Consider the following 26,078-nt stretch of genomic DNA (forward strand, 5'->3'; position numbering starts at 1 on the left):
ATCTCTCACCTCTCCTGGCATTTACTGTTTTAGCTCTAAAACCAACAAAATTAGCTTTTTTTTTTCTTCCAACGATTAAAGTCTGAGACTGAAGATTGCATTGAAGCAAGCTGCAATTACAGATGGCTCACTGAGATGCCTTCATTTTATTTCCAGTGAAGAAAATAACATTATTGGCAATACAGTCTTCTGATTTCTTCTCTTTGTGCCCATTGCCCATTTAAGTTTTGTACCCTCTAAAAGGTCAAGATAGTTATTTTTTATTACAATAGCATACTGTGGAAATGCTATTAATGCATGTTGAAAGAGAAAGAAGCACAGTGCATTGCATTGTTCTGCTTTTGAGAGGAGAATAACTCTGTCAGCTCTGAATGCTTTCTGAGACTGGGAAGTAGAAGGGAAAGCCATTCAGTAGTTGATGCTTGCCCTGATTCGATCACTTCTCCCTCTCAAGCCTATTTTTATTATTTATTATTTGTAGTGATTATTTATATTCAGTATCATTTATACTTCTTGTTTATTTATGGTTATAACACACTCATCATACAATATTAACCAACCTATAACACTGTCATTGATGGCTGTTTTTCATTATCCTTCATGAATATTTCAGTGTAGCCCGCCCGATTCTTCTATTTTAGAAAAGCATTCAGAAGTGCAGTGTTGTGAAGTCCTATGAATACTAAGCTACCCATCCAAATGCCATTCATTACCTCTCCTCAGGCTTATTTAGGGGTGTTACAGCAAACAAGTTACATGTAGATGTGTACTGACAGAAAGAATCAGCCCTACACATATAGCCACATCGTTATTGAGTAGCCTATGATTTAATTAATTCTTACTTGAGACAGTAAGATCTGAGGGTTTAAGTTTGCCCGATTTTTGGTTGGCTCGTTTGTTTGTTTGTTAGAACAATGGAGGCTTTGATTTAGAGAACTGGTTCAGAAATCCCATCCTTTTCTCAAATAATCTGGTGTTCACTGCTACTTCTGTTCCAGAAGATGAAGAATGCTTTGTTGGACCAAATTTGCTGGCTATAGTATCTTGATGATGCAAAAAGACAGAAGAAAAATGTTGCTGTGATCAGTTTAGAGGCTTGCTGCCTTCTTTCTTTAAGAAGCTAGGTATTGCCTGAGGTGGGAGAGTTTCTCACTTCCAGAATTACACAACCGTTGCCCAGGACTGGTGTAGGGTAATTCCTGCCCCTATACGCTAGAACTATGAGACAGCTGTAGTGGGTTGCTGTTAAAGTAGGCGTTCAGCTGCAGTGGGGCTTTATCAAGCTGTATGTTATCAAAATGGCTTGCTTACTAGCCTAGTCAATAATCAACATGCAATTTTCTTTTGTATCAGGAGAAGTTGTTAAAAGATCTCTTCCCCTCTCTGAAAGTGCTCCCGTGTCTGCTGAAACATCAAGTATCCCACCCAGAAATCCTCTGCTGCTCTCATGTAGAGCCATCACCCCAGGCTGGCTTTGTGGGAGGAGCACGGCCCCGCTTTGCAGGCCCTTTGAAATCCTGCCACGGTCAAAGCGTGCCAGCCGGTCCGGCACTATAGACCAGATGTGTGCTTTGCAAATTAATGAAATGCCTTTTGAAATGCTTTTAAGTAAATGAGAGTTAAATTCACCCTAATTGCATTAGCCTCCACGGAGAGCGGTGTCTGTTCAGGGTCACTTCAGCCTGGTTTTCAGCTGCGTTCGGCGCGTGTAAACTGGGCCCCTTTGGCCCGAGTGGAGGCTGCATCCCGAACCCCATATGGGTCTGGGTGCGGTGTGGGGCTGACCGTCCTCCAGGCCCCGTGGGGAGTGAGGTGAAGAAGAGGAGAGGCCGAGTGCGGCACGAGACGGTCTCTCCTTCACCAGGGCTGCCTTCTTCATCTTCGTCGCGGTCTACTTTCTTTTTTCAGATGGCACTTTGACAGAAGATTAATTCAAGTCAGCTGCTGAAAATAATTATTGCATTATGGGAGCAGTAATCATTATTTAGAACATGATTAAATATGTCTGCGTCTATTGACTCTGCCTATGATTTATGTATTTGTTTAGTCAATAGTCTAATGTAAATGATGTAATTAATTATAGATGGTGGTGTCAGGTCATTGGTAAAAACAATCTGATGAGAACAAGGCCCCTGTTTTTTCCTGACAGATGCGGAGGGAGGGCGGGAGGGACGGGCAGAGTTGAGGGAATTCCAGGGGAACTTTTTCATGTGTGAATGGTGGCTGGGATCTCAATTTGCATGTTGTCTTTCTCTTGTTCAGCATTCGTTTAGAAATTGAAATAACTTGTTAAGCAAAGGGGAAGGGAACACATGATTGCAAAGAGGACACCTGGGAGTAGTGACGGCGAGCAGCTAAAGAGCCAGCTGCTCCCTAACACGAGAGAGCGTGCCACTATCATTTACCGCTTCATAAAATTAAATGTTTTCCAAATTAAATCAGTAGGCAGCATGCAGGAAGACCTACTATCTCTAATAACAATTTTTCAATCAATATTGGGGGCCCTGCCGATCTGAAATCGGAGCGGAGGAGCCTGGGATTGGCTGGGGGGAGCAGGGGAAAGGAGGAGGTGGGGGAGCTCTAAGCTGCGCAGCTTTCAATCAGAGCAAAAGTTAAAAAATATATATATGCATGGCGGATTCTCCATCACTGTGAGTCTATTCCCCATAGATTTTTCTCTTAACTGATAATTCGGTCAGTCACATTCCTCAGAGGGAGGTCACGGGTCACCCCAGCCCCTGTCAGGCCTCAGAGAAACCATTTCCATTTTAATGCCACAGCTATAATCTATCAAAGATGTGATGTACAAGATACAATGAATTTAAGTGGTCTTCATATATCACTGAGCTTTCATGCCTTCACCTGGGTAATAGTCTGAATTACTCTCCCTACCTCACAATCTGTCACCCCCAGTAAAATAACTGCCACACGGGTGTTAATGGCAGGTTTGTCCAAATTGGGGCCGTGGTAGCCGGAGGCATTATACATCATAAACTTTAGCATTCAGTGCTTAGCCCGGCGGTGTCAACAATTGAAAATTATTCCGTAAATACTTCTGTGGGGCTGTTCTGCTCATGTTTTTATTTATGGGAGTGGAAATGAGCGTAGCTGGACCAGCATAGGGGCCATCTGCTTGTGCAATTGCACAGCTAATGCCTATGTTTAGATTGGATGCATCCACTTCCCTGTCCTTGCGGAAATGCATGGTATGTAATGCGTGAGCCGCAAGTGCGGGAGGGGGTGCCGAGCTGGTATAGCTGTGTCTGTAGGAACGTGCATCTCCTGCCTTGCCTACAGCCAGCTCCTGTGTGGCATGTGTCACCAATAGCCTTCAGCAGCTGGGTCATTTATTTAGAACATGGTTAAATAAAGCCCTGTGCCCTGGGTATGGCAGGAGTGGGACTTCGTTCTTGCTTTTGGTTTCTATTTTTTTTTTGTTCAAGAGTTCAAAGTTAATTTGTAGGTGTTTTAAAGTTTCAAAGGAAGAATGGAGTTGGAATTCAGTAGCAAAGGCTGGATAATAGGAAAAACAACTTTTCAGAAGGAGTGGTGATGCAGTGGCACGGGCTGCCCAGGGAGGTGGTGAAGTCACTGTCCCTGGGGATGTTCAAGAACTGTGGAGATATGGCACTGAGGGATGTGGTCAGTGGGCAGTACTGGACTAGATGATCTTAGAAGACTTTTCCAACCTTAATGATTCTATGAAGGCTCCTTGGGAGGACAGAGCCTGCTCTGCTCCCACACCAACAAATGCATGGGTGGACAGAGATGTGATGCACAGTGTGAAACTTCCTGGCAAATTTTTCCTGTGTGAAAACCGCCCTTACCTTGTAAGACATACCCCAGCAGTGGCTGCATTTCTTCTGTGATGCTGGTGTTTGCTCCACTTCAGAAGCCGCAGAGTTCTCCTCAATCTCTCAGGGTCGCTCATCAGCCAGCTGAAATCAAACTGTGGTTTCAGCCCTGTATTTTTTGCATATTGCAGGCCTACAGATCTGTCTGCTATTATCCTGATGTTAATGCATCACAGGGAATATTTGCTTTCTTTCCTAGATATTTCCGGGAGATTTCCATAGATATTTCCCAGATATTTCCGTATTTACAATGGGGAGAACCTACCACACTGTCTCTGTTCACATTGTGTGCATAGCAAACATTGCAACTGCAAAGAAGCAGCTAACTAAAATACTTTTTTGTAATCTTTTTAATGGAAGAAAGCAATTAAATCTTTTAGCTTCACCAGGACTTAAGTATGTGCTTAGTTTCAAGCACATCGTTGAGTACTTTCCTAAATCAGGATCTCGATTTCCAACGTTGTGTTTTTTTAACCTGGATATCATTTACAATATGTTGAACTCTTTTCTCTTCTGACATATTATGCTGATCTATGAGTTGGCCTTCATTTTGTCCTGTTAAGTAGAAACCCACTTCATCATGAAATATGTTCCTCATACTTTCTCCTACCCAGGGAGAGAAAAACATTGATAAACATCATATGGCAGCCATTTCTCAAAAGCTTCCAACAGGTCTCAGGAAAGGAGAAGGAAAATAAATATGAAGCAACCGCTGCTTGTTGAGGTGGATGCTGACTCCCTGAAGGAGTGAGTGGGACTCTAGGTTAGAGGAGCAGGCTGCAGCAAATCTTGCCTCTGCCCTTCTTCTATCCGGCATGTAGAAGGCTGCGAGGAAAGTCATTTGACCCCAGTTCAGGTGGAGATGGAACAAAGTGTCACATCTAAATGTGCTATGTTGTTTAAAGTGCAGGGCTTCCAGTGGAATGCTACAAGTGCTGGTGACCTTTCCCAAGGACTCCTACTGAGTGTAAGCAGTGGACTTTTTAGAGCATACAGTTTATTATTCCACTAACATTGGATTTAAAAAATTCCCTTGGAATTTCAGGTTTCTTTGGAGGATTTTTTTAAGACGCATTTAGTTGAGTTGTAAGGCAGCATCTGCTAACGTGTGCCAGCAGTCATAATAGTACTGTGCACCAGATCTGTCTGTGTTTGTGTAACCTCTGGATCTGTTGCAGATCACCCCTGACTAATTCTTATGTGTCCAAAATACTGCCGGTTTCAGAGAAACTGAAATCTTCTACTCATTGCACAACAGAAGAGAGCTATTTCATCTAAAGGACAATATTGGCACAGAAACAAATGGCTTTCAACTCACTGTGAATAGATTTGAGCAATTACATTATTTCTGACCAGCAGAGGAATGAAAGACTGGAAGAGCCTTCTAATATGAAAAGAAGGAACTGGAGCCCTGGGTAGCTTTAAGATGAAGCTTGATCGGTTTATGAAGGCAACTATATGGCGCAGTCCTCTATAGCAGTCTCAGTAGCCACAAGCTGGATGCACAGGCCCCCTGGCCTTTCCCAGCCCAAACCTGCAGATAGCAAAGGTCCATTTCTTCAAGTCTTCACCCCAGCCTTTTTGTCGAGTGAGCAGAGAGTACGTGAGCTTTCTGAAAGAGCAGACCCACAATGGGAGCACTGTGCAGGTGCTACCATTCCTTAGAGCACACTGCCCGAATAAAAATTCCCCTCTCCCTTTCTCCTAGCCAGCTCTGCTGAGATGCACGTGAGCACCACGGGGGAAAGTGGGAGAGGTCATACTGATGAGCCAGCAAAAAGTATGGAAAATTCACCCCGAGCTTCTGATAAACAAGTTCTGTTTTCCCCGAGTCAAAGACATTTTTATTAGGAGTTTAATACTTCACCATAGTGCAGATATACAGCATATATGCTCTTTCCCAGAATTTCACCCTTATTTCAGATTAGAGTTTGCCCATAAAGCTCCAGTAATGTTTTTCTTTTAGTAGTGACACTTAACAAAATAATTAGGCAATTAATTGCCTAACTCCACAAGGAGCAGCAATTTTTTTTTTTACTTAAAACATGTAAAAAGCTGTGTCATTTATTGATAGAGAGTCGCATAATATTCCACGGCAGAACAGCCCTCTGGAGACATTACTCTATATGCTGTGAATGCATTTTGAGAATAATAAACAAAACTCAGCTAAATCTTAAAAGAGCTAATTCCTCTATTTAAAAAATATTGCTATTCATTACAATTATTTATTGTTTATCACTGTGCAGATGACCACAGCCCAGTGAGAACAACCCAGCCTGTACCCCCAGGAATTTAAGGCCTCGGCTTTGTTCCGGTACAGTACCTGAGCAGCTGTGCTCATGTGAGCCCCGGTTCAGCAGGGGATGTACGCATGTGCCTGGCTTTCAGGAGGGCTGTGGAACCAAGGCTTACAGCATGCAGCAGGCATGCATTTTAAAAGTTTGTTTATTAAACTTTTGTAGTGAGGTGGATACTGCTTCAGGTGCTGCTTCGGGTTCACTGGAGGCTGGTGAGAAAGCATGTGGACAGGAGAACTCCTGCTCAGTTCAGATAGTCACAGGTGAATATTTATTGTAACATGCTCAGAGCTTTGGTTCAAGTACTACTGTTCTTTTCAGGATCAAGAGACGTGATGAGAATGGCTGTTGAGGTCCCTGTACCATTACTATGCTGTGTTCAGGTAATACCTCTGGCTGTTAGGCAGTTTCATAGAATTATTATTTGGTGGGAAAAGACCTTTAAGATCATCAAGTCCAACTGCCAGCCCACCCCCACCATTGCCCTCTCACCACGTCCCTCAGTGCCACATCTCCACAGCTCTTCAGCACCCCCAGGGATGGTGACTCTTCCACCTCCCTGGGCAACCTGTGCCACTGCTTCACCACTCTTTCTGAGAAGAAATGTTTCCTAATACCTGATCTAAACTTTCCTGGCACAACTTGAAGCCATTCCCTGTCATACTGTCGCTGTTAGCTGGGAGAAGAGGCTGACCTCCATCTCACTACAACCTCCTTTTAAGCTGCTGTAGAGCATGTGGGGATCTCCTCTGTACCACAGATACTAACTCAGTTTTGTTGTTACAACTATGTGTGCATAAATTCCTTGGATGCTACATATAGCATTTATGTGAGTTGATCCTATATTTCAGTGGTACATTCTCTGATTTTTGCTGCTTAATCGATCCTTTACAATCTTCATCCTGGCAGTTGCTGATCACTGAATTCATTGGGTTAGGATAGTTGTGCCATCACTACACGCAGGGTGCGCAGAGTTGTTCAGGATGAAATGCAGCCTATGGTCTGGTAGAGACCAGGGCTTCCCCCAGCTGGTGGCAGTCTGAGAACTGGTGTCAGATGAAGCTGCTGAGCTGTGCGGTGAGGACTCTGGTGCCTCATTTAATTACCAGCTGACTTTTGCTTTGCAAGACCACCACCCTGAAAGTTCAGTGTAGTCGTAATGCACCACGGTGATGCTCTTGATGTGGTGCATTTTCCTATTTCGTTTAGAAATGGAACTGTGTATGTTTCTTCTTCGAACGTCCCTTTGTAATAGGGCACTGAGTGTTTAAATGTAACGTTACTCAGCATGCAGGGCCGAATGTCACTTTGTCAGAAACTAAACGTTTTGATTAGATCATCCTTAAATTATTCCAGAGCTTTATTTTGCAGAGAATTTGGCAGCGCTTCTTCCTGCGTGAAGCAAAATCAAATATTGAAACCTAGAGCCTTTGCAAACCGTACATCTGTCACCATGCAGCTCCTATAGATATTCTTTTTTCTATTCTCCCCAGATAAAGAGGAATTTTATTTTAAATCTAGGCTTTTAAATGCCTGAGAAAATAGGGCGGTCACAGAGCCATGGCTTTAAACAAACTTTATTTGGGCGCTTGACTGACTGGCAATTGCGGGCAATCATTTTAGCTGTCACAAGGCCCAGAGAAATGTGTGAGAGCTCTTCCATGAAATGTTTATATTTCATAAACAAAATGATGTGCTTAACAGTCAGAGTGATGGGAGGGTTCCGGCTAATGCATTTTCCAATGTGTGAGGCAGATTATTAATGCGCTCCAGTAGCTGTTAATTTCAGTTTGCCGGAATGATTTATGGGGAGGTAAAGGAGAGAGACATAATCTAATTGAGATCAGAATCGCTGTTCTAGGAGAGGAGCACCACCACGGGCCCCAGCCGCGGCAGAATGATTAATATCTAATAAGCAAATAATCCGTTAAATTATTATAAACATTACTTCTGACAACTCTTTTGTTGCTGGTAGGGAGAGCAAAACAAGCAAACAATATTAACAAAACCCCCTGTATATTTTCTGGGCATTTCCATTCGGTTACACAGAGATAAACGTCGGACAGTGAGGAGAAGAAGAACATCCTGTTAGGGAACGCCTGGGCCCTGATCGATCGGACGTAAGTGTGGAAACGCGCTGGAATAGGAACAGCCATTGGGAGGGAATCGATCTCGAAAAGGAGGAGAGCGTCAGGAAAATGTGTGACATAATGCAACAGAAATCTTTGGGCAAAACCTTTCTCATCTCATTTTCCCTCCCAGCAGGAGGTGTGGGTAAACCACATACGCTTACACCTTGCCCCGAAGAGTATTAAAATTACATTTGGGGTTAGGCAGAAACAGCTTAGAAAAGTCAGATACTCAGTTGAGCGCCTTCTGTGGAATCCTTTAAAGTCCTTGTGCGGCTCTGTTGGCTGCATCCAGATGAAATCATGTAGGGCTTTCCGTGAGGGTTGGCAAGCCCAAAATAGAAGCAAGTGCTGCTTGTGCCTAATGCAGTCGGGAAAGCTATTTAAGAACAGTTTGTCTGCTGGAAGTATGATCCTTGCAGAGCTGCCAGGATCAGGGAGTGCTAGGAGGGGATCAGGCGTCTGCCTGAGCGACAGCCACAGAAATTGTGATTCAGTTTCTGTGGGTGCAGTTTATCTGTTGGGAATAAGTAACCTGAGGAGCAGGGTGTATGAGCTCTCCTTGGTACAAGTGAGGGGCGGGTAGAGCTCTCCTGCCTTACACCTTGATGTTGCACACCAGGTAGGCTTCTGTTGGTGAGCACACCATTATTGAAATTGTCATTGCGCCTTCACAGAAAAATGATGTTGAAACCATGACAGGACATGCCCATTGTGGGCACACACTTTACCCAAGGGTGGACTCCAAGAGGAAGCAGTCTTAAGTCACATGTTATATTTTTTAATCATTCAAAAGCTTCAAAGCCCCTAATTTAGATCTGGAATAAGACCTATGAAGAACCTAAAACAATCAGCAAAAGAGAAAGTAGTGTGGTTCCAGCTAAAAAAATGAACAGACACCTAATCCCCAAATAGAGGATAACAAGATAAAAGGCAAAACTTTGGCTTTGGGCACATACTTTTCTAAGCAAAAGTCTGCTGTCCATTAACTGGATGAATACATCCAAAGAACGAGCCACAAGCTGTAACATGGGATCTCCTGTTCTGAGTTGATGCTATTAATCTCATTGGCAAGGAACTTCATCTCCTTTGATAATTCCCCCATTCTAGTTTTTAATCCTAAAATCATCATTATGGTAATAAAACCCATGATAAAGGGACTCAGCCCTCTTGGAAAGAGGAAAAATGCGGCATCTCATTTTCTTGCTCAAAGAGATACTTCCCTGGGATTGTTCAGTCTGAGAAGAGGAGGCTCAGGGGAGACCTTATGGCTCTCTATAGCTGCCTGAGAGGAGAATCTAGCATGGTGCTCTTCTCCCAGTAACGGTGATACGAGAAGTAATGGACTTATGTTGTTCTAGTGGAGGTTTAGGTTGGTTATTCGAAAATGTTTCTTCTTAGAAAGAGTGGCGGTGCATTGGCATGGGCTGCCCAGGGAGGTGGTGGAGTCACTGTCCCTGGGGATGTTCAGGAAACCTGGAGATGTGGCACTGAGGGACGTGGTTAGTGGGCATGGTGAGGGTGGGTTGACTTTGAACTGAATGATCTTAAAAGTGTCTTTTCCAACCTTAATGGTTCTATGGTTCTCTGAGATGAGCTGCAAATAGACCTCAGTTCGGCTTTTGAAGACGCAATGGGAACATCTGTTGGTGCAGCACCTCTGCTATCTCTTCCCTGTGTCCCAAATCAAGCTTCTCTACCCTCTGGGGCACAGAAAGCTTGAAAAGTGTCCTCTGCTTGTCCTTCCTTTGCCTAGCTTCCTCTTTTCCAATCCTTTTCACAAGTTGGCTGTAATGAAATACGATGGAAGCATCTTACCAGAAACCTTTTACAGAGGTGGAATATTGAGTTCTGACCGTGTGATGAGCAGAGCCCTCCTTATAGGAGGACCTACCTGCAGCCTCTGTTTGTGACCTTCAGTTCCTCACCTTGGAAGTACCCACTGAGACTTCATTCCCTTGTCTGCTGAATTCAAATTCCTTGCATCCCCACTGTCCTAAGCAAGGAAGACCAATCACTTCTTTAAGGTCAATGAGGAAAATAATTGAGGTTTAAACTCTTTAATGAGCAACACTGTAAAGCATGCAAAAATAACGACGTGTACAGCAAGAACGTACGTATTTTCCCCTGGATCATAGGAGCATTCAGCTGTAGTCAGGCACTGGAAAAGTTATTTAAAATCATACCCCATTCTTTTTGGGTTAATTCAGCCTGTGACCCAGTGTGCTGCTCATCCTAATATTAACTCTGAGAAACTTTTCTTGTAATCGTGTGGAATTTCTGTTTATTATTCTGGCTGTTGTGCTTGGCTCCGTTCCCTGCAGCGCGCCATGGCGGGATGCTAGCAGTAAGCCATGGAAGGACCCGTGCAAACATGCAGGCGCCCTCTCCCCAGCTCCAGGCAGGCTTTCCAGGGTTTGTTCTGTTTTAGTCCGAAATGTACTGCAAGCTAATCCTGATGTGCAAACTGATGGCATTGACAAATGCCCTTGTCATGTTGCTGTGGCCTGGCCAGAGCCAACTGAACTGCTGGGAAATGCCTTGCTTGGTGAGCCACCAAGTGCAGACGCTCCTTCAGAGCTCCTGCAAGATGTCCCGCGCTTTTGAGTCTACCTCATAAGGCCAGAAATGTTCGGCTCTCAGGTGCTCTGCAATGTTCCCTGGCAGGACTTCATCTTCCTTCCCGTCCACATCCAGAAATAGCCACGCAGCGGCAGAACGTGTTTAAACAACTGATGGCTTCAGAAAGCCCTGCAGCTCGGTCTGGATAAGGGTATTTTGTCTTCCACATTAACAGACCTGGAATGAGGAGCTAGGTAGGCACAGGCTCATGTTTTTGATGTTTAGATTTTCTTTGCCACGTTCTTGTAGCTGCCAAAACCATGCCAGGTCTCTTTTCCCAGGTGTGGTTGCCAGAGTGGGGCATTGGCCTTCAATCCCATGAAAGGTGCATTCCTCTCTTATCTCCTAAATATTTCCTGCAGCACTGGTGACAGCAGAGCAAAGAATGTGTGAAGTAATGGCCACCTTTAGGTTATCAGACCCTCTTTATTTACCGCGTGTAGCATTTAACTTCCTAGTCCTGTTTACAGAAACTGTGGACAGTGTGTTGAAAACACACAAAGTCCTAATGTGTGAGCCTCCACTATTAGTTCCCAATAGGGTGACACAGGAAAATCATACCTTAGCTTCAAGGGCATCAACAAATGAAATGCTGTTTAAAATTTGACCTGGTGTATCGAGGAAGGCTCTGTCAATAAATTCATCTGTCAGCTGCAGTGCTAGGCTGTGTTGCAGGGATTTATTTCGTCACATACACACAGACAATATATAACCAGGATCAATACAAAGTATGCATTGTCTTAGTAGTCCAAAAAGGAACAACTCAGCACAGCTTGGTTTAATAACTGGAAAATGAGAGCTTGTTTGCCTTGTGCAGACAGCAGAGGAATACCCAGTGCTTCCAGCAAGGACTCAGAGCTGCCATCTCCTCAAAACTGGATTTGAGGACAGGCTCTGCAGAGCAAGCGTCCACATACACACTTTTGAAAGTGCTGCATTCCCTCTCCTTTCATCTACTAGTGTCTCTCTAGAGCAAAACATAATGGCAATATTTCCACTGGCATTTTGACGATTCATAGTTGACATGTGCAAAGCACCTCAGAGCCTGAGTCGGACCTTGTATTGCCAAAATCAGGCACACAGACCTGGCTTGGGGTCAGCACGGTGCGTTTCTGCCTGATGCTTCTGTTGCTCTTGCTTATCCTTTCCAGGTTTTGCTTAGAGAAACTCCCTGTTTTTATGCAAAGTCCCATGCAAGTTACTCTTGCCATAAAAGGTGACAATCACAGCTGCACATGTCAGGATGCAGCATTGTTTTCACTCAATAGGAATCTCTACCAACCCTAGTAGAAGTTGAGTTTGACCTTTAAAATACAGAAATACAGTTTCTACAAGTATAATTCTTCTTATTCTTTAACTGTTACCATTGTAAATTATGGGGCTAACAGCTGGCTTGCAATGAAGTCAGCTATTAATTGTACGTTCACTACCCTGCCTTGTGTAAATCAATATGAGAAACGAGCAGTCTCCTACTATCCAGCGCAGATACAGACACTCTGCACTGGGAAGTAATTTAAGGGTGGATGTCAGATCACTTGGGAAGTCTTCTTTCCTTTACAGAAAACAGGACCGTGAAAAAAAGCCTCACCCTATAGAAGCCCTCCTTAGTCCCTCTGGGAGTCAGTAAGAAAATCTTACAGCTCCAGCAGCGACACAAAACTGGTGCAGTTGTTGTTGCACAAGATAAGTTATTTTCCAAATCTGCCCACTCTGCTACTGGGGATGACATTAGAGGTGACATGCTATATATCTACAATATGCCCTTGAATCAAGGCTGTGAATTCTCAAGGATTTTCCCTTCTGGATTTTGTTCTTCATTTGGACTAACTTTGCCGTGTACATTATGCAAGTGGAGGTAGCTTTCAATCAGCGTGCCTCAAATTGAGATAAAAACACTCTTTGTTCGTGTTCAAGTATGTGTTAGGAAACTGAGGCATTTGTGTTGGTTGTCTGGTAGGGCTTGTGAGTCCAACTGGTGCTCCCTGGTTATTTCTCACCAGCCTTGCAGGGAAGGAATCAGCAGGTAATTGAATGACAAAACCTATGTTTCAGGTTTTGTTTTGTTTTGTTTTGTTTTTTCCCAGAATGAGCAAAATGCAGATATCCCCATTCTGGTTTTGTTCTTCGGTGGGAGTTTAGCCTGGAGCGAGGCGCTGGTCCTGCCCTGCTCCTGGGCACAGCACTGCCCTGTGCTGCTCTGTCCTGGGGCATCCTTGGGGGTTTTCTGAAATTTCATTGAGGACCCTGACATAACACCTCAGAGAGGTGTCTCAGTTCAAGGAAAAAGAAAATAGAAGAAAGCTATCGAGTTTAAAGGAACCGTTGTGAAATAGTGCAACTGCGCAAGCCTTGTTTTTGAGAGCAGATTGGATTATCTGTATATTGTACCATAAATGGGTTAAGCACACAAGCAGGAGATGCAGTTCTTTTTTTTTTTTTTTTTTTTTTTTTTTTTTTTTTTTCCTTTATCTTTCTTTCTCTGCCTTTTTTTATTTTGTGGAATTCATGTGTCAGGTACTCTTTGACAAACATTATTTCCGTCCTTAAATTGAGCAATGAATTGAAACTGGCAAAGGGAAAGGAGAAGAGAATATATTCTGTGGCTGTGTCTTTTAAATTGCTTTATCTATTGATAGGTTTGTCCCATGCTAAACACAATTTCAACAATACAGAAAGCACAGGCTGAAAAACTGAGCTCTAATTAAATCAGTAACGTTTCATTATTTCACGGGAACAATGCAAGTCTAAAGTGATCTTTCTGCAGAAAAATTAAATCAAGCTCCACATGAAAGCTTGCCGTGCAGGATGCGCTTCACATCCAGCCTTCGGAATGGGTCTGCAGCCCCGATCCCGGCTCCTCTGTTAAGCAGTGCCGGCTGAGGGGAGAAAGCAGGGTGGAAGGCAGAGAGGCACACGAACAAACTTCAGCTGTCGGGTCCCAAAGTCACCCACGCACACTCGCCTCGCTAATCCTCAATTTGCCATTCCGAAGAAAAAGACGACGAGGAAGAAGGGGGAGTTCACAATTCACAAACCAATTTGTGTTGTTTCTGCAACACTGCAAAAGTGCGACTCATGAATATGCTGATGAAATTGCAGTGCGAGTTTTGGCACCATTTCATCACCTCGGCTAGATTAGGGAGCAATAACACTATAGGTTTACATGTCTTTGGGAACTGCTGTGGCGGGGAGAGTTGGGGAGGAGGGGGAAGGAGTAGGGCTGCAATATTTATAATTCGACAAAAATTGCATTGCCTCTCCCATAAAATGGCACTGTCACCCAGTCTGCTCAGGAGAGGTTGGTGAGTCAGGCAAAGGGCTCATCCCTCGGGCTGGGAGAGAAGAATCAGCAGGGCGGGTGGGCAGTGTAAGTGTCAGGAAGATAACCATCTCTGTTAGCAGTCTGTGTGGAAGAGCACAACTGTGTGATATGTTCATATAAAAACCGTGGGCAAATGGAGCTCCAGCACTTGGGTATTTTGTGCTGGAGAAGGAAGACCTGGAATTTGGACTGTGATATTGGATTCTTGTTCATCTGTCACTGTGATATGAATATGTGCATATACTTACTCCAACTGAGGAGTTTGTCCCCAAAACCTCTGCAGTGACATGTTCAGAAGTGAGCACAGATTTTAAAGAAGCTTCAGAGCAGTACATTTAGTGCTGGCAGTTACCTACATAGCCTACAGCACCATAAAAACAAACACTGCTGCACTGAGCACACTGATGTCATATGGGAGGAAAGAAGTGCCCAGCACTGGGATAGAGGAGAATGCAGAAGGGTGCAAAGGAGTGGAGTTCACTCTGAGAGTTATTTACCGGTGTGGCACCCTGTGGGTATCTGGGACATTGAACAGCATCCCCCTTGCTGGTTTATTTACTAACCATCATAGTTATTCTTTTCATTACCTCCACGGCGTAATGGTTATTTTATGAAGGCTCATTAAATTTAATGAGACACCACCAGATTTTATTGCCTTCTAATAAAATGGGTAGGGGGAGCTGTTTTCCTTCTGATTCACACAGCTCCAGAGCACCTTAACCAGCCCAGGTATTCTGTTGGGTCCCAGCGGGGCCCCGGCAATCTTTCTGGTGGCCTCCTCGGGGACCTCAGGCAATTAACAGCTGTTCTAATAAAGATGTGTGCAGGGATGTGCTCAGATGTGTAAAGGTTGGTTTTAGATACGTGTTAGGTATACGTTTATCCTATGTACGTGTGTCTTAGACTGGAGGATTTTTCTTCCCATGGAAGGGACAACTCTGCCAGAATGAGGAAGATGTTGTCATGGGAAGGAGTCGCTGCCCAGATGCTCAGGGGGTGACACCGTGGGGTGAGGGGGGTTCTGCTAACAGGGCTTTGTGTTGCTCAGTCAGTTTTTGGCTATTGCACCCAGCCTGTCCCATGTTTCAGACATACGGGATTCAGTGAGATTCTGGGAAATGCGTTCCAGAAGTACTTCTGTGGGGCCTGGGCAGGAAGAGGATCCGATGATTTCTTCTTCCCCGCTGCCCATGAACTGCATCCTGCTAAAGATGGGGGCGAGGCAGCCTCCTTGACACCCTAACGAATGAAACCCTCCTCACAAAGCTGGTGGAATTATTAGAAGTAAATTGTGCAACAAACGCAGCCTTTTCCCAGTTGTAAATAGCTGGCAAACTTGATTCTGCTTTCATAGAGCCAGAGAACAGCCCGAGTTGGAAGGAACTCATGGGGATCACCGAGTCCAGCTCGCAGCAGCAGTGCTGGGTATCGGGACAGACCCAAAGAAGGGGCTGATCTCAGGGAGTTCCTGCTGTTGTTCTCTCTCTGTGTACCACGGTGCTGTTGTTGCTTCCTGCTGTTATTACAGAAATCTCGTTGGTGACCGGGCAGGTTTCTGCAGTTGTGCCCAGCACGTGGGCTCCAGAGCTCCTGTTCTGTGCTTTTCTGCCCGCCGATCCCTGGTTGTGCCGTTGCATCGCCCTGCTTCCTAAGAGATCCAGCCGCGCTCCTGTCGAAAAGCGGAGTGGGGGAACAGATAGATTCAAAACTCTTTGGCAATCGTTGTGGCGGGCTGGCGTTGTTGGAAATATAACTCAGAGCGATATTCCCGCGTGTGGGGGACGCACCCGGTGCCCCCAGTGTGACAATCGATACGAGCCCTGATTCCTAGCCCGGCGGTACGGCGAACCCTGATTCCTAGCCCGGCGCTGTGAAGTGCAGATGTGAAACCGATTAGGAATTTGCCTTTCCAAAGAAACGTTTGCCGGGAATGCGTCTCTCTGTCAAAGCGAAGCTTTGCCCCATAGGCAAAGCGGCTGAAGGTCTCGCCTAGGGAAGTTGCTCGGGAGGGATTACGCGGGCGGTGCGGGCTGAGAGGCTGCGGCCGGGTTCGGGTTTCCCGGAGCTGAAGGCACCGAAGCTGCCGCCTCCCCGACGCGCAGCGGAACAGCTCCATCCAGAGAGAAGTCGGCCCCAGAGCAGGGGAAGGCGGCTCCGGGCTTCAGGGCTCCGAGCCGGCGGCTCTGCTCCGCTTTCCTCTCCCCTCGTTTTCCTCACTAAAGCCGCCCCTCTGTGAGCAGAGCTCGGTGATATTTACCGGCCCGGGAGCTCCTTTTCCGGACGGGATAATGTGCGATTGCGGGCTCCGAGGGCTCGCACCCGTTGAACTGCGGAACTCCGCGCCCGTGGGGGACGCGGTGGCCGCCGCTCCCCAGCCTGGGAAACGGCGGCCGTGTGCGTGGGGCGGGGATGGAGTGGGGGAACGCGGGGTGCGCGGCTTCGAAAGTGGCAGAGGAGGGACACGGCCCGAAGGCCGCGTCGGGCCGGAGCTGCGCTCTGTCGTGATTTGAGGAACTGACGGCAGGATTTCGTTGCTGATGCACATCCTGCATCCTACTCATAAAGGGAGCCACGAGGAGGTATATCTATATACGTATAAAAAAAAAAAAATCTGCCTGTGGTCGTTAGAGGATAGTTGGGGATAGTCTATTTCTGCTTTAATGCAGTGATCTAATTAACCCCCGGGCGGAATTCAAACGACCTTAGATTGGCCCTGTGACCCCGCCGCGTACCGCCGTTAACTTTACGCGAGCATTTCGGCAGCCGCACCTCGGCGCACCCGTCCCGTTCCCAGCTCCCTTCCGTTCCCTTCCCCGCAGCCGCGGAGCTCGGTACCGCCGCCCCGTCCCGCTCCGGTGCCAATCCGAGCGCCGCCGCCGTGCGTCGGTTTCTGTTTACGGCGTGATGCATTTGAGCCCGAACGCATTAGGTGCATTATTCATTGGGTACATTTGTCAGAACATGCGTGTGTATAAAGAACTAATGATCCATATTAAATTAATGACGCTATAAAAAAGAAAAATACCCCGTCCGTGCGGCTTATGACGGCGGCTCCGGACTTTGACAAACCGTAGAGAAGAGCGAATCGAGGGAAGCGCCTCCGAAATGGCATTTCTCGAAACGCGCTCGTACACAATGTTGGTTTTATTAAAACAAATTAATTCAGTCATTAAGGAATCATACGGCGAGTGTCTCATAAGTCAGGACCTCCAGTGGAACAAATTGATTAAATGACTGTGTAATAGTCTCTTTAAACAAATCTAGTGTAACAAGTTAATAGATCTGCTCAATTACCGGGCGGCGGCGGAGAGGGGGTGTGGGGGGGTGTTGGGATGGCCCTCATTACGTGCGGGATTTGGGGTGTGGGGTGCGGGATGGGCGATGAGTGCCCATTTAGCCGAGCGTTTGCTCCCGCCGTGACCCCGCCGCTTTCTCCGTAGGTTTTTATTCGGTGAGAGCGCGGCGCCCGTACGTTACTCTAATAGTCGCTATAATTTTTGAGCAACGGGGCTCGTATTTGGCCGCGGCGAATTAAAAAGAATGCACTTTCATAATGATAAAAAGAAAAAAAAAAAATTTCCGAGCAATACCCAAATGGCACGGCACGGGCATGGATTACAGCCCGACGCGACGGGCCGGCAGGACGCTGCCCCGGGGCCGTGGCCGCGCTCCATCCCGTGCCGTTCCCGGGGCGGCGGGCACAGCGCCGGCTGCGCAGTGTTTCCTCCCCCGCCGCTCTCCGCGCTCGGCCCCGCATTTGTGCTTTTGTGCTCCCCTTCGCCCCCCTCTCCACCCCGCACTCTTCCTATTGCTCCGTACCCCCGATGAAGGCAGCAGACGGCGGGAGAAGGGTTTAATTGGTTTTATCGTTGTTTTGTTTGCGAACAGAAAGTGCATTACATCGAACGGGGCTTGCAAAGGGCTTTTCCTTCTCTTTACAAACCGAATTGGTTTTAATATAAATTAATAAAGGTTAAGACGCTATGTCACGATAGATCATCGTTATTAGCTTAAAAAAAAAAAAAAAAAAGAAGAAAACAATTTACATTCTATAGTATTCTGTATGATACAAAAGGAAAACACACCTTAAATTCAATGACAGCAACTAAATGGATTTTTATATTCCGCCCGAAAGCGGCTCCGCCAGTTCCCACCAGCGCGAGTTCCGCTCCGTTGGGGTTTCTTTCTCTCTCCTCCCTTACGGCACGGCCTCGGGCCCCGCACCCCAGCGCCATGCGGGCGGTCCCCCCCCAGTCCGCGGGGCCCGGCGGCCGTACAAAAAACAAAACGAAGGTATCGTACACGGGCGCTATTCACAGCCGGGACCGCGGGCTATTTACAAAGAGCCTTCAACAGGTGGCCCCGCCGCCGGCAACCCTACCATAACGACGCCGCGGTCCGGCCCGGCTCGGCCGCATCCGGCGACCCTACGAGAGCGCGAGCCCGCAGTCCGGCTCCGGCCGCTCGGGGCGTAGAAAAATACATCTGTACATGTGCGCGGGGCTACGCGGAGGCCTCGCCCTCGGCGGGGTGCGGCAGCAGCCCCCCGGCGCCCGGTTTGTGTTTCTTGAGCAGCTGCGCGATCTTCTCGTCGTCCGAGTTGGGGTCGAGGGGTTTGTTGTAGTCGTCGTCGTCGTCCTCGTTGTCCGAGGCGCCCTTCAGCCGCTCCGTCTCCGAGTCCTGCTTCTTCTTGGCCGTCGCCATCTCGGCCGCGTGTTTCTTCCGCCACTTGGTCCGCCGGTTCTGGAACCACACCTGCGGCCCCGCGCCGTCACCGCGCGGCCCCGCCGCCGCCCCGGGCCGCCCCCCCCGGGCCGCCCAGCTCACCTTCACCTGGCTCTCGGTCATGCCCAGCGAGTAGGCGAGCCGCGCCCGCTCGGGGCCCGCCAGGTACTTGGTCTGCTCGAAAGTCTTCTCCAGAGCGAAAATCTGCTGCCCGGAGAAGGTGGGCCGCGTGTGCTTCCTCTTGCCGTCCTTGTCCAGCAGGATCGAGCCTTGATCTGCCGGAGGGGGAAACACACGCGCGCGCGTTACCCTCCGCTCCGCTCCGCTCCGCTCGCTCGGGACGCGCGGCCCCGGGCCCCGCGGTACTCACGCGGCGCGCAGCCGATGCGGGCGTCCCTCCAGGGCGGGCCCTGCACCACGCCGGGCCAGAAGATGGGCGCCCGGCCGGGCAGCTCGGCCAGCGGCTTCGCGTAGCGCCCGGCGGCGGCCACGGCGGCGGCGGCGCCGAAGTAGAGCGCGGGCGGCGGCGGCGGCGGCGGCGGCGGGCTGAGGCTGCCGAAGCGCGGCAGCGCGGCCAGCAGCGCGGCGGGGCCGGCGGGCGGCGGCGGGGCGGCGGCGGGCGGCGGAGCGGAGGGCCGCCCCAGGATGTCGTTGATGCCGTGCGGGGTGGCGGCCGAGAGCGGCGCCGAGAGCCCGGCGGCGGCGGCCTTGGGGCCGGGGGAGCCGAGCGGCGGCGAGGGCGAGGCGGAGGCGGAGGCGGGCGAAGAGGAGGCGGAGGGGGGCCCGGCGGGGTACGCGGGGTACGGCGGCGCCTTCATCTCGGCCATGCTGTGCAGGGCGGCCAGCGGCGGGCTGCCCAGCAGGAAGGCGCCCTGCCGGGGCGCGCCGTCCGTCTGCCCCAGCGCCAGCATCGCCCCGCCGCCCGCCGGCCGACGCCGCCGCCGAGCCGCCCCGGGCGGGCCCTAGCGCCGCGGGGCCCCGCCGCCCGTCCCCCGCATCCAGCGCGGCTCTCAGCGGGGAGCGGCTGCGCGCCCGAGCGGCGGCCCCGCCGCCCCGCCGGGCATCGGGGCTGCGCCGCGGCGGCCGCCCCGCGAGCGCTGTGCGCGGCCGGAGGGAGCGCTGCGACGCGCGGACGGCCCCGCGGGAGGGAGGAAGGGAGGGAGGGAGGGACGCTCGGGCCGGCTCCGGGCTCACAGCGGCGCGGGGGCCCCGCGAGCCGCCCCTTCGTCCTCCTCGGGGCCCCGCATCCCGGCCGCGGCCCGCCGCCTCCGCCTCCCGCTCCGCCTCCCGCCGCCGGCTGCGGGCTCGGGGCGCAGCTCGGGGCGCAGCTCCGGGCGCACTGCCGCGCCGCCCCGCTCCTGCCTCCTTTAGCGGGGCTCGGCCGGCAGCGGGCGCGGCGGCGGCGGCGGCGGGCGGGGGCGGGGCGGCGGGCGGGGCTGAGCGCGCGGGCCGGGCCGGGCCGAGCCGAGCTGAGCCGGGTCGGGGGGGCCGCGCTCCGCCCCGGCGGCCAACTTCTGTCTTCGGCCCACCGCCGCTGCCTTTTCTTTTCTTTTCTTTTCTTTTCTTTTCTTTTCTTTTCTTTTCTTTTCTTTTCTTTTCTTTTCTTTTCTTTTCTTTTCTTTTCTTTTCTTTTCTTTTCTTTTCTTTTCTTTTCTTTTCTTTTCTTTTCTTTTCTTTTCTTTTCTTTCCTTTCCTTTCCTTTCCTTTCCTTTCCTTTCCTTTCCTTTCCTTTCCTTTCCTTTCCTTTCCTTTCCTTTCCTTTCCTTTCCTTTCCTTTCCTTTCCTTTCCTTTCCTTTCCTTTCCTTTCCTTTATTCCCTTCCCTTCCCTTCCCTTCCCTTCCCTTCCCTTCCCTTCCCTTCCCTTCCCTTCCCTTCCCTTCCCTTCCCTTCCCTTCCCTTCCCTTCCCTTCCCTTCCCTTCCCTTCCCTTCCCTTCTCTTCTCTTCTCTTCTCCTTTCTTTTCTTTTACTTCCTTTTGTTTCTCTTACTTCTCCTCTCCTTTCCTTCCCCTTTTCCTTTCCTTTCTCCTTTTCCTTTCCCCTTTTCCTTTCTCCTTCTCCTTCTCCTTCTCCTTCTCCTTCTCCTTCTCCTTCTCCTTCTCCTTCTCCTTCTCCTTCTCCTTCTCCTTCTCCTTCTCCTTCTCCTTCTCCTTCTCCTTCTCCTTCTCCTTCTCCTTCTCCTTCTCCTTTCCCTTCCCTTCCCTTCCCTTCCCTTCCCTTCCCTTCCCTTCCCTTCCCTTCCCTTCCCTTCCCTTCCCTTCCCTTCCCTTCCCTTCCCTTCCCTTCCCTTCCCTTCCCTTCCCTTCCCTTCCCTTCCCTTCCCTTCCCTTCCCTTCCCTTCCCTTCCCTTCCCTTCCCTTCCCTTCCCTTCCCCCCTCTCCCCTCCCCTTCCCTTTCCCCCTCTCCCCTCCTCTCCCCTCCTCTCCTCTCCTCTCCTCTCCTCTCCTCTCCTCTCCTCTCCTCTCCTCTCCTCTCCTCTCCTCTCCTCTCCTCTCCTCTCCTCTCCTCTCCTCTCCTCTCCTCTCCTCTCCTCTCCTCTCCTCTCCTCTCCTCTCCTCTCCTCTCCTCTCCTCTCCTCTCCTCTCCTCTCCTCTCCTCTCCCTCTCCTCTCCTCTCTTCTTTCTCATGTTCTCCCTTTATTTTCTTCCTCTTTTTTGTTTCTGTTCTCTCCCTTTCTTTCAGACTTTCTCTGTCTTTTTTTTCTCTTTCTCCTTTCCTTCCTCCCCCCCCCCTTATTTCCTTCGTTCTTTACATTCTTTTTCCTTTTCTCTTTCTTTCCTTTCCCTTTTTCCTTCTGCTCCTCCTTCGTCTTTTTGCTTTATCTTTCTTGCTTTCTCTTTCTTTTTCTTTGCCCTCCGTTTTTCCTATTTTCCTTTGTCTTTTTTCTTTTCCTTTTTTTTTTCTTTTTCTTTTACATTTTTTTGTTTTTCTTTATTTCTTTTTTTTCATTTTTCATTTTCCTATTTTTTTCCTTTTCCGTCTTTTTTTTGTTTATTTGTTTGTTTGTTTGTTTTTGGTGTTTCTTTTCTTTTTTTTTTTTTATTTTCCTCTCTCTCTCTTTCTTTTCTGTCTTTTATTTTCCCCGTTCCCCGTCCATTCCCATTCTCGTTTCCTCCTCCCGTCCCAACCTCTCCCCATTCCGACCTTCAGATCGAAGCCGCGGCGCTGCCCCGGGCCTGGCCCTTCCTGCCGCCGTCCCCGGGCAGCCCCGGCCCGGAGGGAAAAGCCTCGGCCCGGCCCGACCCGTTCGGGTCTGCGGGGCCGGGAGGCGAAGGGAGAGGCGGGCGGGAGCGGCGCGGCCGGGAGCGACCCGCGGGGCTCTGCTGCCGCGTTTGGCACTTAGCACGGGGACGCGGTTAGAAAAGGAACAGAGCGGCACCTCCGCGCCACGGGCCGTTGGAACGGGGCCCCCGGGCGCCGCCCGCGGTTCGGTTCGTTTTGCGGTCTACTTATGGGCGCACACCGAGAGCAGCTCTTCGGGAACGGCCGCGGCTGCCGGGAGCGGAGAGCTCGGGGCCCGGGGGAACCTCGGAGGAGCGGCCGCTTTGTTCGGCGCACACGGCGCTCCGCCGTTACCGCCTGCTCTTCGCCAGCCGCCTCCTGAGAGTGCCGGGCGGCATTCGGGCACCGTGCGGGCGCCGGATGGTTCGTGGTCCTCCTCGCGCTGGGGAAAGGACCGAGCCGGGAACTGCCAGTGCTTTGCCGTGTGCTAATTCCAACTCGTCTTCAAGGTCTGATTACCGAAAAGGGGCACAGAGCATACAAACGCCGTCAAGATTTTAATTTTTTTTTCCACTTTCGCCCGTAATTCACGTTGCAAATGTGCCCTTTATGACAAAATGGTGATGATGCTGCAGGGCTGCCTGCAGCGGGGCCAGCGCTGAGGGATCGTGCGTGGCCCTCTCCTGCTCCTTCTGCTTCCTCCCAAACACGGAGCGGCCGAGGAGCAGGACGAGCTCATTAAAAATAGTTAATAGGTTAATAGGCACCCGGGCTTATATTTCTCTAATGCAGAACGCTGTTGCTTCAGTGCTGTGGCTGTGAGGCGTTACAGGGAGCCAAGAGAATGAATCAGACGTTTAATGGAGATGTGGAAGCGGAAATCTCTGCTAGGGCTACAAAAATGAGAGCCAACAATACACTAAAATATAATAAAGTTAGCATTAAAATTCCGCACACGAAGTGCCAACGTGTCCCCGCTGTCGCTAGGCACAAACCGAAGCAAAGCCCCAACGAATGCCCGGAGCCGGGACTTTGGCTGCGGTCCCCCCTCTCTGTGTCCCCATCCCCGGGCTTTGGGGGGCTCAGCCGGGACAGTTCCCTACGCGGGGCTTCGGGGAGCGCCTTCCTTAACGGCTCTCTTCTCCCCCCGCCCCCCCGGCCCGGACGGCGCTCGGGTGCTGCAGCAGAAATCCTTTTCCCTTCTGTTGGTCCGGACTGACCCCTACTGGGGGAGAGCCGCGGAGCAGAGCGGGGCGGCCCCACACTGCGAGGGGAGCAAAGACTTTCTATAGGTTTTGTGCGTTTATTGTGAGAAACTGTTACGGACTAACAAAAATTAAAGCAACAACAACAACAACATATATATATATATATCGGAAACAAGCAAACAAATAAACAGACGAACCAGCGTGATTCCACTTTGGTTTCACGTGAACAGCGAAAATGTGTGGAAATGTGACTGGCAGTGCTGTTGCGCTTCTGTAGTCTCTTTGGCTCGATGGGAAAAACGTACGCACGGTGGGGGCACCTCGGGGCATCGGGCCCCATGGGACCGCAGAGCTTTGCTTAGAAGCTGCTGGCACACGGTCTCCCGGGCTGTCGGGGAACCGGAGATCGTTATATCGATGGTCCAAATGGGGACGGGAGGGAGGAAGTGGCGGCGGCGGCAGCTCTCGTTATGTGCGTGTTTTTATGGCTTTTAGAAAACCACATTGCAGCATTTTCCATCGCATCCGAGGCTGACAGGGCTGCATTGATTAGAACATCCGATTTAGGTCATAAAAAAAAATTCACTCGGAGCAGCACAGTCCGTAACGCCACGCTTTTTTAAGACGTCTCTCTCCCGTCGCTGCGGCGCGGAACGCAACACGGAGTCCTCCGCTCCCTGCGCGTCCCCGACGCCGAGCGCGCCCGTTGCCGCCAGGGGCTGCTGTGCCGCCGGGAAGGGCGCAACGCTCCGCGGGTACCGATCCCTCGCGGCTCTGGGAGGCAGTCACGGCCCTCGGCACCGCGCCGGGGGCACCGCCCGGCCCCCCGAGCCCGGAGCCTCACGGGGCGGCCCTCCGGAGCGTGGCTGAAACTTCTGCCTTCCGTGCGTCCTGCCGGTGCCCGCCGCTTACAGTGCGCACCCCTGGTGAGGCTCTGTCTGTCCCGTGAGGTGAGGTTGCTGGACGGCAGAACTGAGTGATATTTCAGAAACGGCCAAAAATCAGGCTGCGCACAGCCTGGGTGGAAAGGCATAGCCTGTCACTCAGTGTTCCACGCAGACGTTTGCGGTAAAATACCGGCTCTGCATGGTTATACTGCCTGCAGTGCATGGGAGTGTACGCGGGAAAGGTGTGTTGCAAATGCATGGCGTGTTCAGGCAGCTGCAACAAGTTCCAGAGTGAATCTTGGAGGAAAACAGCAGTGGTTTGCCAAGCAACCACCATGTCTGAACCATCTTTTGGGAAAAAGAAATGGCATCCTGGGAATCGTGGCATGGAAGGAAGATCTGTACGCTGCTCCACACCTGGACCAAGGGGTGGCAGGTGGGACACAGCTTCCTGCAGCAACATCATCCTGGAGGTTACCTGGTGATGTTCCTCACTCTTCTGTGCTTTGTTTGGAGGCATGGCCACTTTGCTTCCCTGGATTTTTGGGTTTTTTTGGGTTTTTTTTGTGTGTGGTTTGGCATACAGCTGTCCCTACTTCATAAAGTTTGAGCGTGCAAGCTCCAAGCACGTAATTCTCAGGCACAAATACCACGGACTGTGACGTTTCGCTGCCAGACTACTGAATGCAAACAGCTTACTTGGCACGTTAGCTCAACACAGGACAATTCAGCGCTGTCAGTGGATTTAAATTAGTAAAATATGGATGCTTATATTCCATTCAGGATGCCTTGGCAAAGCACCATTGTCTGTCAGCACATGTTAACACCAACAAGACAAGTGTTAGAGTTCATATTGTATTCATTTAGAGGGAAAAAAGAGACTCCGTTCTGTTTTGCTTTGTGCTGTTTCAGGGGAGGACTCACCTGGGAGTGCTCAGGTTGTGCGACAGTGAGCTCCTGGCCTGGAATCCAGCTGTGTGCACTCCCCAAGCAGCACCAGGCGCAGGTGCTGCACTTCCCCATGCGGTCCCAGTGCTGCTTGGTGCAGTCCCTGTGGTGCGGGAGCACCTGTGCTAAGGGCTCGCCATGCACTATGCTGCTCAAACTCTGGGGCTGTTGTGTGGCTGCTCTCCTCTCTATATTTCTCTATAAGGAAAAGATTGCAAATTGATTACATGCAGCATCTTACAGTGCTGTTTATAATTACTACAACCTGTGGGACACTGTGCTGTTGCTGACGTCGTGTGACATTGCCATTGATGCTGAGCAGTGGGTACTGACATTTTCCACATCTCCACTGTTCTGTGCATAAGTAGGAATCAATTTCAACAAGACAAAAGCTGCAAACAATTTCTGATTCTAAGAGTACCAACAGTTGGGCTCCCCTCTGTGAAGGAGGTGTAAATCTCCAAGCAGAATTCCAGGCCTGGCTGATTCTGTTCCTCAGTCTCACAGCTGCCAAGGGCCGCTTCCTACAGGCTGCTCTTGCTGCAGAGGGAGGGGGGCTGATCTGCTCCGCTGCCCTCTGCGGAAGGGGCTCTGTGACAGTCAGCGGAGGCTGCAGCAGCCCCTCTCGCAGACTGCCTTCCCAGCAGGGCTCTGCACGCAGCTCATGCACGCGTTTTCACACAGGGATTATGTAACTCTGGAAGCGTAGGGACTTCATTGTGCGTCTGCCTGCAGAGCGCTCCCCCTTCTGTACACAGAGCGTAGAGACAGCACGGAGCCGCTTGCTGTTCGGGGCAGCGTGGCTGTGGTGTGCTCTGCGCCTTACCCGATACCAGGGCTGAGCGTGGGGACACGCTGGGTGCCA

General features: G+C 50.1%; 2 protein-coding genes across 5 annotated transcripts in view; one reads left to right on the forward strand and one right to left on the reverse strand.

Moving 5' to 3' along the window:
• The window catches only part of CDS1 (CDP-diacylglycerol synthase 1), a 287,455-nt gene that overhangs the window by 222,390 nt on the left and 38,987 nt on the right, over window positions 1-26,078 (forward strand). The gene's annotated exons all lie outside the window — the stretch shown is intronic.
• Window positions 18,072-19,878, reverse strand: NKX6-1 (NK6 homeobox 1). Its single transcript, XM_090140076.1, has 3 exons — window positions 19,320-19,878; window positions 19,052-19,224; window positions 18,072-18,979 (listed from the first exon to the last, which is right to left on the reverse strand). The coding sequence occupies exons 1-3, from the start codon at window positions 19,858-19,860 to the stop codon at window positions 18,728-18,730; spliced, it is 966 nt and encodes a 321-aa protein (XP_089996202.1). The 5' UTR covers window positions 19,861-19,878; the 3' UTR covers window positions 18,072-18,727.

This window comes from Phasianus colchicus, chromosome 4 (assembly GCF_987193195.1).
Source record: "Phasianus colchicus chromosome 4, bPhaCol1.hap1.1, whole genome shotgun sequence".
Classification (NCBI taxonomy): domain Eukaryota; kingdom Metazoa; phylum Chordata; class Aves; order Galliformes; family Phasianidae; genus Phasianus; species Phasianus colchicus.

Excerpts from the sequence above, each read along its gene's own strand:
- NKX6-1 (XM_090140076.1), bottom strand. The coding sequence starts at position 19,860 with ATGCTGGCGCTGGGGCAGACGGACGGCGCGCCCCGGCAGGGCGCCTTC. Across the intron at positions 19,225-19,319 it reads CCGCATCGGCTGCGCGCCGC|ATCAAGGCTCGATCCTGCTG; the intron begins GTGAGTACCGCG and ends CCCCTCCGGCAG. Across the intron at positions 18,980-19,051 it reads TGACCGAGAGCCAGGTGAAG|GTGTGGTTCCAGAACCGGCG; the intron begins GTGAGCTGGGCG and ends GCGGGGCCGCAG.